Source organism: Platalea leucorodia (assembly GCF_965183815.1).
Source record: "Platalea leucorodia genome assembly, chromosome: 21".
Taxonomy (NCBI): Eukaryota; Metazoa; Chordata; class Aves; order Pelecaniformes; family Threskiornithidae; genus Platalea; species Platalea leucorodia.
In genome coordinates, this window is record NC_138843.1 from 3,593,176 (window position 1) to 3,606,557 (window position 13,382).

At 50.6% G+C, this 13,382-nt stretch overlaps 1 protein-coding gene across 3 annotated transcripts in view; it reads left to right on the forward strand.

Annotated features, from left to right (window-relative positions):
- PTPRS (protein tyrosine phosphatase receptor type S) overlaps positions 1-13,382 on the forward strand; it is a 100,264-nt gene that overhangs the window by 52,224 nt on the left and 34,658 nt on the right. Inside the window, exons 7-12 of one of the 3 annotated variants that reach the window (XM_082331034.1) lie at positions 1,586-2,167; positions 3,100-3,233; positions 3,410-3,554; positions 9,507-9,812; positions 11,430-11,623; positions 12,069-12,095. In XM_082331034.1, the coding sequence (XP_082187160.1) occupies positions 1,586-2,167; positions 3,100-3,233; positions 3,410-3,554; positions 9,507-9,812; positions 11,430-11,623; positions 12,069-12,095 (1,388 nt within the window). The remainder of the gene's footprint in view (positions 1-1,585; positions 2,168-3,099; positions 3,234-3,409; positions 3,555-9,506; positions 9,813-11,429; positions 11,624-12,068; positions 12,096-13,382) is intronic. The other 2 variants (XM_082331033.1, XM_082331035.1) reach the window with 2 other exon arrangements.

Here is a 13,382-nt window from a genome sequence, read left to right on the forward strand (position 1 = left end):
ACGCACAAAGAAATCCACAGCGAAGGGGAAGCTGGTGGCTTGAGATCTGTCCTCGCTTTAGGACGACTGAGTGTTTGTTATGAAGAAGACTCTGATTCCAAGCCCTGCATGCTTGTTTCTGTCCTGGGATATGAGGCTGGCTGGGCAGTTTGCAAGGAGCCTTGGATGGCTTGAAGCCTGCATGCCGTCCTGTCCCAAGGTTAGAGATTCAGCCAAAACCCTGAGGATCTCTGGCATGTGTGCCCTTGCAGTAGAGCCTAGTTCCAGCATCTTAGTGGCCGTTGTTGCCTCAGCAAGAGGGGGAATAACCCCAGCTTCCAGCTAGCAATTCCCAAGAGGAGCACGGGTGCAACCTTCAATCTATTCTGTCCTCAGCAGGGGAGTATTAAAACCCAAGCGGGATGCCCCTGTGGTTGGGTGAGTGTAGAGCTCTTTGTATGAGCTGGTGTCTGCTCTGAGTGCTGGCGTTGCCCAGGAGGGGTCTGGGGGGAGATGGGGTGGGAAAGGATACGGGCGGGTGGGGGAGAGGAGGAGAAATACTCTGGAGAAGGGGAGGGCTAAAGAAAAACAATCCTGTTGTATCAGTGCATCCAACTAAGGAAGGTCTGACAGTAGAAATGAGTAGGGACTAGTGAATCTTGACATGACACTCATTCTGAGCTTGTGCGCAGGGAGTGGGCTCATCTGCTAGCAGAAGGATGCCTGGGGCTGGACTGAGGTGCTCTTTATTTTCCTGAGTATTTTCTTCCTTCCCCTTTTTCCCTGTCTTATACTATCAGTTTAAAAAGCTGCTATGTGAGATACTTTGCTTCTGCTTCCAACTATCCTGTCTCCTCAGATGGGGAATCTTGCCCTGCTGGTACCTTCTGCCTTTTGTCGTTTTATTTGTATTCTATTGCCCTTATGTTCCTGCGTGTAAGCATCTGCAGTATTTCCCAGTCAGAAAGGAGAAGTTAGAGCTTTAGAGGTGCTCAAGTCTAGGGAAGATGAGGTTGGAAAGGGTCTAAAGTGTGTAGTGAGGAAAACGCATAAATCTTGCTGTTAAAGGTGTCCAACGTTTAGCATGCAGCCTGCAGCAAGCTCCAAAGGAAGTCTTCTGGACGAGGGACAGGGGAGATGAGTACTAACACACGTTTGTGGCTTGAGAGGAAGCACTCCAGGTATTTATAGTTTTCTAGTTCTGGAGAGCGCAGTCCTCGCCATGCCGTTACCTGCACACTGAACATGGAGAGATTCAGCAGTGCCGGAGCCGGGCTGCCAGCGCTGTTTCAGAAGATCTGATTACGTGCTCGGAAGGAGCTCTTGCAAAACTGCTTTTTCTTACTGCCATGTGAGCCGGCGGATGTGCAGCTGAAGTCTGCTAATGATTCCAGATGTTTAGCTGAACACTTTCCTTTTGATGGAGCAGTTTAAGAAGGATAATAGAGTGTATAACTAGGTTCATAATATTTCAGCAGCACTTTACTGAACTGCCGCACTGTGATTGGTACTGTGCCTCTGGCTCCTGCAGCCCTAACTAGCCCAATTAGGCACCATTTCAGCATATGTGGGTTTTTTTTAAATGTCTGTTCTTCCTGATTCTCAGCACTCCCCAAGGCTCCTGGGACGCCAGTGGTGACAGAGACGACAGCAACAAGTATCACCATCACCTGGGACTCTGGAAACCCAGACCCTGTGTCCTACTATGTCATTGAATACAAGTCTAAAAGCCAGGATGGACCATATCAGATCAAGGAGGACATCACCACCACGCGCTACAGTATTGGGGGGCTCAGCCCCAACTCTGAGTACGAGATCTGGGTCTCTGCAGTCAACAGCATTGGGCAGGGGCCTCCCAGCGAGTCGGTGGTCACTCGCACTGGGGAACAAGCTCCTGCCAGTGCCCCCCGTAATGTGCAGGGACGAATGCTGAGCAGCACCACTATGATCATCCAGTGGGAGGAACCAGTGGAGCCCAACGGGCAGATCCGTGGCTATCGTGTATATTACACCATGGAGCCTGATCAACCCGTCAGCAACTGGCAGAAGCACAACGTGGACGACAGCCTCCTGACCACGGTGGGCAGCCTTCTTGAGGACGAAACCTACACAGTCCGGGTCCTGGCCTTCACCTCCGTGGGAGACGGGCCTCTTTCCGACCCCATCCAGGTTAAGACGCAGCAAGGAGGTGAGCACTCTGTCTCTAACCTTGGATGCTCTGGGCTGCAGGAGGGAGAGGTGTTGGCTTATAGCATTATCCAGCTGCGGCTGCCGTGTCACCAGAGCATTTTTTTCTTTATTGATTCAATTCACTTAAAATAGAAGTAACCTTCTGGGAAGAAGCTCAGTCCAGTGGCTGGGGCCAGAGGGCCTGGTGCATGATTTCTGATCTGTTTTTTCTTGGAAAGTTGTTGCTTAAATGGGTGAGGGAAGCAATTATGCAAAGAGAATCCATTTCTGCTGTGCCGTGTTTCAAAGTGAGGTATCTTATCGCTTCCAGTTTCTAAAGGTCTTTAATAGACCTAAAAACACTCGCTGCCCAGGCAATGGTGAAGCTTAATTCTTCTTAAAGTACCCAGCAAATACTTTCTCAGGGATGAGTAGGGAATGAGCCTTATTTTGCCTTTTTCTAAAAGGGGAGCAAAACAAAGCCCTAATTGTCACAGCAGATGTGTTGAGCTAAGAACAAAAGGTGTTTTATCACAGGTTGTCACCCAGCGTGCTTTCGGGTGCTCTGCTTATGGCGTGGGGTGCTGGTGAGGAAACCGTGCATCCTCAACGGGCTGCTCGTGGGCTTGCCGCTTCCAGAATCTTTTAATACTGGGGATTAGTGGGAAGGGCTGTATTCTGCACTGCCAAGAAAGAGGCATATGATCCAGTAGGACTCTTCCATCTCCAGCAGCTCTGGACGTGCTCGAGTCCTGCAGTGGTATTTAACCCTCCACTGCTTTAAAGGAAGGGCCTGCCCACTCTGCAGCATGGCGTTTTGCTGCTGACATGCTCATCACACACAGGCTTTGAAGAAAACAGGGTGGGAGTCTTCTAATTAGCCAAGTTAATGTGGTTTCTCCTGTCTCTCATCTTGCCTCCTCTGCCCCGTTGGCTCCTACTCTGTGTCAGTTCCTGGGCAGCCGATGAACTTCCAAGCAGAAGCCAAGACGGAGACGAGCATCGTGTTGTCGTGGAGCCCTCCCCGCCAGGAGATCATAGTGAAGTATGAGCTCCTCTATAAGGAAGGAGACCGCGGCAGGGAGGTGAGTCCAGAGCAGGAGCAGCGCAAAGGGTTGGGGCCCCGAGGAGCATCCCGGCCCTCCGTTCCCCAAGGTGGCTGAGAGAGGGGAGTAGGGCAGGTGTCTCTCTCTGGGCAGGGTTCGCCTCTGCTCCTTTTTGTTTGTTTTTATTTTTTTTCTTCCCCCCTCGCCCATCTCAGGTGCCGAAGAACTTCGACCCAACGACCTCCTTCACTGTGGAAGGCCTGAAGCCCAACACTGAGTATGTCTTCCGGCTGGCTGCCCGCTCGGCTCTGGGCCTGGGGGCCTTCACCCCGGAGGTCAGAGAGCGCACCTTGCAGTCTAGTAGGTGTCTCTCCTTTTCCCACCCTTCTCTGAGGGGAAGACAGTCAGGGAGCCAGAGATGGTGGGCACAGGGGTACGGAGCTGTGGGGCGGACGTTCGCGGTGCTGCGGCGTTTCACACCTCTGGGGTTCCTCTGCAGGGAGGCGGGCAGTGGCGGGGGGCACCTCTGGGACCTGCTGCCCTCTCCCTTTGCTGACCCAGATAGATGAGATGGGAACGAAGAGCGGAGCTGGTGCATGCTCTGGGGGGGCGACGGGAGGCCAGTGAGCACCATCCACCTGATGGGGTGGGGAGCAGCGAAGAGCTTGTCGATGGGCCACACTGGCCCTTGGTGCTGAGCATGCTCAGGGAGGACGGCACCCCACCGCCGCGCAGCAGCTTGCCTGTCCGCCAGCAGAAACTGAGCAGCAGCTGTCTGGAAGGGGGGCACAAGCAATGGGGCAGGGAGACGGTGGGGGAATCGGGAGGAAGAGGAGAAGGGAAGGTGATTAATCGAAAGTCCAATGTTTTCACCAGCCTTTGGGAAAGCAGTCCTCATGCTCTTTTCCATGAGCGGCTTCGTAGCCGTGGGGAGGAAGGCCTGCTGGCCCAGTGAGCACTGGGAGTGGTCCCGTTTGGGCTCCGGCAGAGCGGGAGAGAGGAGTCATGTGGAGGCTGTGGGGGAGATATTAACGACACCAGGATGGAGCGTATGCAACCAAAATGTGCTGGTTTTAGTTTAATGGATTGTCTCCCTTCACTGTTGCCCTGGGGACAATAACCCTGGATGGCAATATTTCAACCTGGGCTTTTCACAGATCTTTGCTTTTAAATGAGGTGTTTTTTCACTGCATGAGTGGCTGTGGCAGCTGTTCTTTGTGTTTTCTGTCTCCTCTCATCTCTACTAAATCACTCCGCTGCAGTTTGGAGTAGCCGGGAGCAGAACTAACTCAGAAATGGCTCTGGTCACCAGTGTGAGGAGAGAGAGCGCCTGCTCCCATCTCTCAGAGTCCTTAACAAGGGAGAGCAGCGGGCTCTCGGCTGGGCGCCTGCCCCATCTTTCCGTTTTAATTGTCACGTCCTGCTGTCTCTCCCTCGTTCCCTGTCTCTCTCCTTCTCTTTCTCTCCCCCCAGGAGTGGGAGGAAAGGGGAGTCTGTTTTGGCACAGACAGAATTCCAAACTGGGGCTTTCTCAGGCCTCCAGTCTGTTCAAAGATATTTTGTTTTCTTCTTTCCTTCAAATGTTTTTCCCCCTTTTTCCTTTTGTTTTTTTTTTTTTCTTACTCTCTTTACATATTGAAAGAAAATCCTTTCCTGACTCTGCTGCAGATCTGCTGGTTCTGATCCCAGTATGGTACTGTCAGAGGGAGCATCACTGCGGGGTGGGGGAAGATGAACTGAAAGGACCTGAAAAAGAAGTGTCAAACTTACGCTCTGCTTCTGTTTTCCAAGGGGTTTCCCTCCTTGAGATTCATGGGGATGGGAGGAAAAGAGGGTCTGGGATTTGTGCTCTCTGGTTTGATAAAAACAGGCTGGAAGAGGGATGTGGGCGCTGATGGCAGTAGGGCTTAGTGAGACTGAAAATTTTTCCCTAAAGGGTGAAGAGAAGGGGATCTGGGCAAGGGGAAGGCTTTGGGGCTTTTTCTAACTTGGCACCTGCCCAGAGTGAGGCCTGGTTTATTTCTCTGTAGCTCAGCTTTCATAGGGCTAGTTTCGTTAATTTAACGCTCTTAAGAACATCAGCTGGGAGTTGTCAGTGTCCTGTAACACGGTGAAACATTTTTTCCTGGCTGGCTGTTGGAGGAACGAGTCAATTCTCCCTGGTCCGGGCGACATCCTTCGGCTCACAGACCTTCTGGCTCGGGACAGGCTTTTGTGTCTTCCCTCTGCAGCTCCTTTTCCGTTCAGCTCCTCCTTGGCCCGCTCCATGGCTCTTTTTTCTTTTCTCTTCTGCTGTCTGCTTGCCTGCCTGCATGCTCTCGCAGCCTGATGAAACCAGCTCCCTGCTCTCTGTCTGTCTGTCTCTTGCTGGGCGGTTTCACACCACGATGGCATCTTGTCTCTGCAACGGCAAAGCCTCCTTCGTCCCCCTGCAGCCTGCCGAGGCGTTCGGTGCTCTTCCCCTCCTAGCTCAGCTGGCAAGCATGTGCCTGCATGCCGCAGCCCTCCCTGCATTGCACACCTTTCTGCACAACACCCTCCACCTCCCTGTCAGGGTGGCTCCTCCTGAGCATCATAACCAAAGTAAAATCCATTAAACTAAAGGTAAAGTATCTTTTTCTTCTTGAAGTAGCTGGGTTTTAACTCTTCAAGTACCAGAGACGTAGATTGTAAAAATTATAGAATCTCATGGTTGGAGGAAGCTGTTTGCCCTTTCTGACTAGCCATGACCTTCCCAGGGCTCCTTGGCACCTCTCCTACTCAGACATTTCAGAGTGCAAAGCATGCGTCAACAGACAGGGGTGGCAGGGTGGGTGCTGTGAGGCTGCATGTGCAGGTGTAGAGGAACAACGGGGCTTTCTTACCCTCTGTTCCTTCCTAAGAAAGGATGTTTCCCCCACCCATTAGCTCTGCTCTCCTTCCCTTCCCCCTTCCTCACAGTATATGAAGTGAACAAAACTTTATACAAAGTCTATGGTACCTAAAGGGTTAAAAAACATTGTATTGTACAAGATCAGTAAGGGTCATTCTTGTGGCTTGGACAGTCAACTTTAAAGCATGTAAAAGATGCAGTTCAGGTGAGTACTGGCTGGTCTCAAGCGGATTCACAAATACAGTCCACCCTGTCGCTGCAGGCTCACGCACACGTGCGTGGATCTGCACACACTCGTGTACGTCCTGGAGCCCGTGGGAGGGCGGGGAGGGGTTCCCAAAGCACTGTCTGCCTGGTAAAAACAGAGACCGGCAGGCAAAGATGATGATCTGCTGGCCAGGGGGGCTCTTGCCTGTGCTGCAGCTCTCTTTCCAGCAAAGGGGCTTGTGGCAGAGGCGAGCTCACAGCCTCCGGTTTGGGCTGCAGTACTTTGCCTCCTGCATACAGCTCCCACCTCCTCGATGCTGTCCCCACACGCACGTCTCCAGGGTCACGCAGGTTGGGCTGGATTGTGAAGGAAACTCGCAGTGCCATGAACTCCCCAGATGCGTCTCCAGTATGGCCAGCCAGCACTTGGTGGCTGTTTTCATCCAGGTGCTGTAGTCGATGAGAGTGACGGGGAGGGGGTCCGGGTGGGATCTGGGCCTTCTCCCCCATCACCCACCCACCCCGCCTTTTTGACCAGAGAAAGTGCAAACCATCCCAAAAGGATGCCTCACTCCAGGGCCTCTCGGTAGGTCCCTGTGCTGGAGCGTAGAGGGTGAGTGAGCAAGCGAGCGTGACCACGCGCAGCAGCTGCCAGTGCAAACAGTGAACCCAAGTGCCAGCTGGAGCTCCGGCTCTGCTTACGGGGGCTTTCATAATGAGTTTCAGGATGGAAAGGGTAGGTCAGGTCAGACCCTCTCTGCAGTGGGTTTCTCAGCCGTGGTGGCTTTGGCTGGACTGCTAAGCAGGAAAGGTGGCTTTTAACACTCCCAGCCCCTGATGGGGAGAAAAAAGAAGCGAACAGCAGCCTGGCAGGCGCTGGAAGAGGGTTGAGTCTTTCCCTCCGTGCCCTGAAAAGGACTTGAGTCGCTTCTGGGGTGTGGGAAGGAGCAGTGCACCTCCGGTCTGGAGATGTTGGTGCTGCATCGATCACAGCAGATGGAGAGAGCTATAGGGGGAAGGGGATCCGTCAGCGGGAATCTGCCGCCCTGCTCTCCGCTCTCTGTACAGGTAGCTTAGCAAAAGGGAACAGATCGGGGTCCAAAATTGCCATTACTGCAGTAGCTAGGGTTCGGCTGGCAGCGGGGGAGTAGCTCAGTCGGGCGAGCTAGCAGTGGGGCAGGGTGGCCTTTTAAAAGCCAGTCATGTGCAGAAACCCACCAGGAGCTTGGTCTGGCCTCGTAGCTCAGTTTCTCTTGTTCTCTTGTAAGAAAGTCTTATAAATTAGCAGTTGAAGCGTGGAAGGTAGGTAAACAGACTGGGAGTGTTCTGGAAGGAGTCACTTTTATATCAGTATTATTTTATTATTATGATTTCCTTTCTGATTTTTTTTTATTTTAAATTACTGGTTTGATTTGTGTTTTATTTTCCAGTTTGTTACTTTTAGTTTTGTTTGTTTGACATATTTTGTATTATTTTGCGTGGCTAGCCATGGCCGGGGATTTCTGAGGATAAGGGTTTCATTCTGCCATTTTAAATGCAGCCAAAGCATAGCACTAAAGCATGAAAGTAGGAGGACAACACTCAAAATGTCCTACTGGGCAGAGTGCTCAGCACTGCAGCGTAAGGACTAGCTTCACCCTTTCTGCAAAACCCTCTGATTTCTCTTTGATGGAGGCATAGACAAAGCACGTGCCTTTCACTCCAGTGTGAACTGGGAGAAGTGGGACTTGATTTAGCAGAGTCCTCAAGGCAAGCTGGGCCTAAACACCTGTTTGTGACTCAGGAGTAAGAGGTTTGAAAAAATCATTCCATAGTAAAAGAGCTTTTTGTTGATTGAAAAGCAACAGAGAAATGAGAAATGGTGACCAGCATTTATCTGCTCCCTTGCTTCTTGCAGGTGATGCTTTGGGGGCTTATAAGGGCACCCCAGTTTCTGGCAGTGTCTGCAGAGAGTTAAAAGCTATTTATTGCAGTTTGACTGTATTGGGTGAGATTGGATTTGCAGATTTGCCTTGAAAATATATCACTCTCTCTGCTTACCTGGGCTTATGGATTGTAATTAGTGATTGAAAGAAGTCTGGTCTAAGATTTCCCAAAGTGCCCAGGTTGCAGCTGGGGCGCAGAAGTGGCAGACTTTGTCCAGACTCAGACCCCATCGACAAACCCGTGTTTCTTGCAGTTCTCCCTGTATCTCCGGGCAGGGCCATGGCATAGCAGCGTGCGCCCCGGCACGTAGTGTCTGACGGAGCTGGTGTCAGCATCCTGCTTCCTACTGAGCAGACCACGCTAAAAATTACCTACTGCAGCTCAGTAAACACCAAAGTGAGCAGCCCTGCGCTAGAAAGCTGTGGTTTACACCTTCCCCGTCTCCTGAAAATGGGCCTTTAGACAGTTATCTGCTGCCACCGTGAGAACATGCGGCTGCCTAGGGCCACATTTCCCAAGCTGTCCTCCTGGGACTTTGAGAAATACCTTGACGTAGTTTAGGCAGTGAGTGCAATGGGAGTTAGACCTGCTGCTGCTTCTGAAGATCCCGCTGGGTACCCGAATACCTTGTCAAACCCCCTGCCTCGCTCCTTTGCAAGTCTCTCCTCTAAAACGCTCCTATCTAAACACATTGTGGGCTCATTGCTTGGCAATATCCTGGGCATGACCACCATGGTTTTTCACCTCCTTCAGTCTGTGGACAACTAATGACTTCCATCTGGAGGTACAGACTCTTAAATTTAAGCCTCCTGGCAGAAGGTTTGCTTTTCATACTTACTTTTCACAGATCTCTTCAAAGAAATTCAAAATCCCAGAGACTGCAGTTTGGAAACAAGTGCTTTCCCAGCCAGGGCAGGATTTGCCAGACTGCTGTAAAACAGGGAGCTAAAGGAAAGGTCTTTTATAGGGTAAAGCTGGGTGCTTCGTTTTGTGCCAGCCACACTTACTAGAAGCAGCAGGACCGCTCTTGGCTAGCCCGCTTGCTGTTTTAGTCCTTTGCTTTATAACATTTCGGTTTTGATGCCCCATTTCATTTCCGTTGGCTTTTTTTTCTTTTCATTTAAAAAAAAAAAAGACAACAACAAAAAGCTCTCTTCTTTTTTAATTTTATCTTCCTAAACCAAATTTTTGTATGTTTTATTTTAGATTTTTTTGTTATCATTTTCCTTTTTTTTTTCTTTTATCTTTCCCATCTTTTGTTTTTTCCCCCTTCTTCCCTTTCCCTCCTGAATTTTCCCCCCTCGTAGAACCGTCTGCCCCCCCTCAAGACGTAAAATGCGTCAGCACCAGATCCACCGCCATTCTGGTAAGTTGGCGGCCGCCTCCGGCCGAAAGCCAAAATGGCGTCCTGGCTGGATACAGCGTCTACTATCGAGCACTGGACTCTGAGGACACGGAGCTTAAGGAGGTGGATGATATCCCCCCAACCACCAGTCAGATCCTACTGGAGTCCCTGGAGAAGTGGACAGAGTATCGCATCACTGTCGTGGCTCATACGGAGGTGGGGCCGGGCCCAGAGAGCTCGCCGGTTATCGTCCGGACAGATGAAGATGGTAATTGCACTTTTTCTGGTTTTCTCCTGAGTCCCCTGGTGAATACGTGTCCCTGGAGTGGGCTTTTCCCACGCTGGGGAGGACGTGTCGAGTCCCTTCCCGTGGCTGATGTGTGGTGCAAGAGCAAAGCCTGAATGGGGCCTCAGCGCAGCCCCGGGTCCAAGACGTGCGGCATCCTTTGCTGCCATCTCCCTAAGCCCCCCTGAGCACTGAGGTCTGCAGGGTTGTCCTTCCCTGCTTTAGGGTTGGTTTTTTGGATTTCTGGGTGGTTTTTTTTGTCAAGCCTCTGAGCCTTGACTGCACCAGTTTTCCTGAAAAGATGCCTCGGAACAGGTTGCCCAGAGAAGCTGTGGATGCCCCATCCCTGGCAGTGTGCAAGGCCAGGCTGGATGGGGCTCTGAGCAACCTGGTCTGGTGGAAGGTATCCCTGCCCACGGCAGGGGGGATGGAGCCAGATGATCTTCAAGGTCCCTTCCAACCCAAACCATTCTCTGTTTCTATGATTCTGTGCTCTTACTGAGCAGGGAAGTAGTTGAGGCAGCAAGGAAATGAAATTGGAGAAGAGGAAACGATTGCTGCCAGAAACTGTTTTAAAATACTAAGAGTTCTTCCCACACATTCCTTGTTAGTAGCTCCTCTTTAAGGCAAAGTTTTGGTTAGTGGTAAAAAGGAAGAACGTCTTTCTTAAAGTTTCAGAAATCCTTCAGTGACAAACAGTTTAGACTCCAGTTCAGTGGCCCAACTCAGAGACTTCTAGCACAAACACGGACAATGAGACTGGAACTTTCCTGGTATTTCTACAGTAAAATAAAACCAGGAAAAAATGTGAATGTGTGCGTGAAGGGAGAGCACCCTCACTGTGAGGGTGAGGTAAGACCCTCGAATAGTGTAGGGCAAGTAAATAACAGAAGTAAATGCCAAACTTCTCAGGCTTTCGTCCTCCATCCCAAATAAAAACAATTCCAAAAAACAACAGCAGGTTTGTCCCCAGTGTGGGTCCTGTTTCCCTGAGCATCTGCCCACATCCAAATGGACAGAATACCTTGCTCAGAGAAAGTATGGTTTTTTTGCAGATGAAGCTGTCATGCACTGTATCATCATTATTATTATTATTTCCAAAAATTCAGCCCAAATTTCATCCAAGACATCTCTTGTTTCCTGTCGTGAGATTACGCAGCGGCTGTAACCACCGACCCACCTGCGCTGCGGGACAGACAAGGGAACTCTAAGGGCAAGTCCCCCTCCGCATCCTCTCCACCCTGACATCCCACAGGCAGGACCAGAGCTTTTCTGGCTCATTAGAAATTGGCTTTGCCCTCAGAATGTGATCTGGAACTCTATGGTTTCTTCCATCTGAGCAAACTGGGGACAAAGGAGCCTGTGGAAGAATGGCTGGACTATGAGATGGACCTGTTGCCATGCAGATTAGAGCCCCTAGAACTGCTTCCCTGTTTCACTGCATAAAGGCCAGTGACAGATGATGGGATATCTGGTTTGTTAGGTCTCCCCCTCCTTTCAGGGCTGTAGATTCAGCGTGCGTATGTCCCGTAGGTGAAGTGACAGGCTCTAGATAGAAATTCCCAAGTGACTCTTATCCCTTTCTTCCCTTCCTCGCAGTGCCCAGTGCGCCGCCTCGGAAAGTGGAGGTGGAGGTCCTCAACTCCACTGCAATCCAAGTGTTCTGGCGCTCTCCAGTCCAGAACCGCCAGCATGGCCAGATTCGCGGCTACCAGGTCCACTATGTACGCATGGAGAACGGAGAGGCCAGGGGGCTGCCCCAGATCAAGGATATCATGCTGGCTGACGCCCAGGTAAGGACTCGCCTCCTGCTTCAGTCTCCTCGCCTCTCGTGGAAGGTTTGAGGGGGTGGGTGCTCCAGCTGCCTTGCCTCATCCCAAGCAACGTGATGCTGGAGAAAGTAGATGAGTGTCTCTATGACAAGGTGTATGTTGTCTTTCTGCAGTTCATTTGCACTCCCAGACAGTAGCTATTGTGGAAGAGTATGAACTGCTGTCCCAGCACTGAACTAAATACCATCCATCCTCCCTGTGTCTGGGAAGTCTTTTAAGACAGGCAAAGGCCACAGTGGAATCTACTAATTTCTCCCACTCTACTTCTTCCTTCATGCTGGCCTGGTAACTTCTGACCTTGTGTGGCTGCTTGCTCAGGGACTCCTTCCTCATGCTGTGTCTCTGTCTTTCCCTTCTTTCCCCTCTTGTATTCTCATGTGCAAAACCTCTCTTGTTCTCTGCCCAGTGGGAAACAGATGACACTGCTGAATACGTAAGTAAAAAAGTAAAAAATCCTCCCATCCTGGTTCTCTCCCTTCCCTTCTCCCGCTTCCTGTTGTGGTGTGGTATTTTCCTTTTCCTTTATTTTTTTGCAGTGCCAGTGTGCCTGTTCTAAAGCCTGTTGTTGGTGTTCCCACGCATTGTCCCTGCCCTGTTCACTCTGCAACCCTGTGTGATTGCGTAGTTTGTCAGCACGCAGCAATGCTGCAGGGTTTTCCCCTTGGCTCTGAAGGAAAGATGAGTTTGCTGCTCCTCCGTGGGGAAGCAGATTGGACGTCGAATTTGGGACTACCTTGAACATACGCTTAAAGATGGGCTGGTCTGCAAGCACCTCTGGGTTGTGTCTGAAAAACACAGTCAGGCTGAAAAGCGTTGGGTATTCAAAGCCCCGTAAGTTGTAAGCTGTCAGGGCACGAACAAATGCTTTGTGCCCTTAAAGGGCAAGATTCTTAGATACTCGTTGATACAAAGCACTGAATCGCTATTGGCGCTTTTACCTTTTAAGTAGACCTTAAAATCAGCTTGGCTGTTTGGCATTTGCTACTTGTGCTAAAATGCTAAATGTTTTCCATGACCTTACAGCTACAAAGCAATAGGAGAAAGCATTTCCTTCTTGGAATGGCAAGGGCCCAAGATAACACACTACTAAATTGAATGTATTCATGCAAGTGCCCTGCTAAAGTGAGGGGCCTCTCTTTTACAGATGGAGAAACTGAGTCACATGAAAGGCAAAGTCTCTTGCCTAAAATCTTAATAAAACTCAGTGGCAAGTGTGAAAGCAGAACAGGTTTCTTGAGTTCTAGAAGACAGACTTGTCTCTGTTTTCCTCTGCCCATGGCTTCCAAACTTGTTGATCAAAAATCCCACTGTTTTGAAGTTCTGCTCTTCCACTCCTTGCTCAGCTTTGGGGGCGATACAGATATTTTCAGGACCAGCACATTCTTCCCAAATGCTGCCCTGAGATTTAATATTCAAAGCACAAAGGGGCAGTGGGGGGTGAGGGGAGAAGAAGGCCATAAAACGTGCACAGCATTCACGTCTCCCTCCTTTTCAGGGCCTTGGAGAAAACCCTGCTGCATACGCTCTCATCCTGTTTGATTTAGCACGGGCATTCCTTTTTACAACACGGCCCTTTGGAAGGGCTGAATACTTCATGGGAAAGGGCTGTTCTTGAGGCCAGTCTTCTAACAAAAGCCCTTGGGAGCCAGGTGTGGTGCGGCTGATAGAGGATGGAGGAAGGAGGGTGTTGGGGATTTAGCAGAGAGCTTTAGCATGCAAG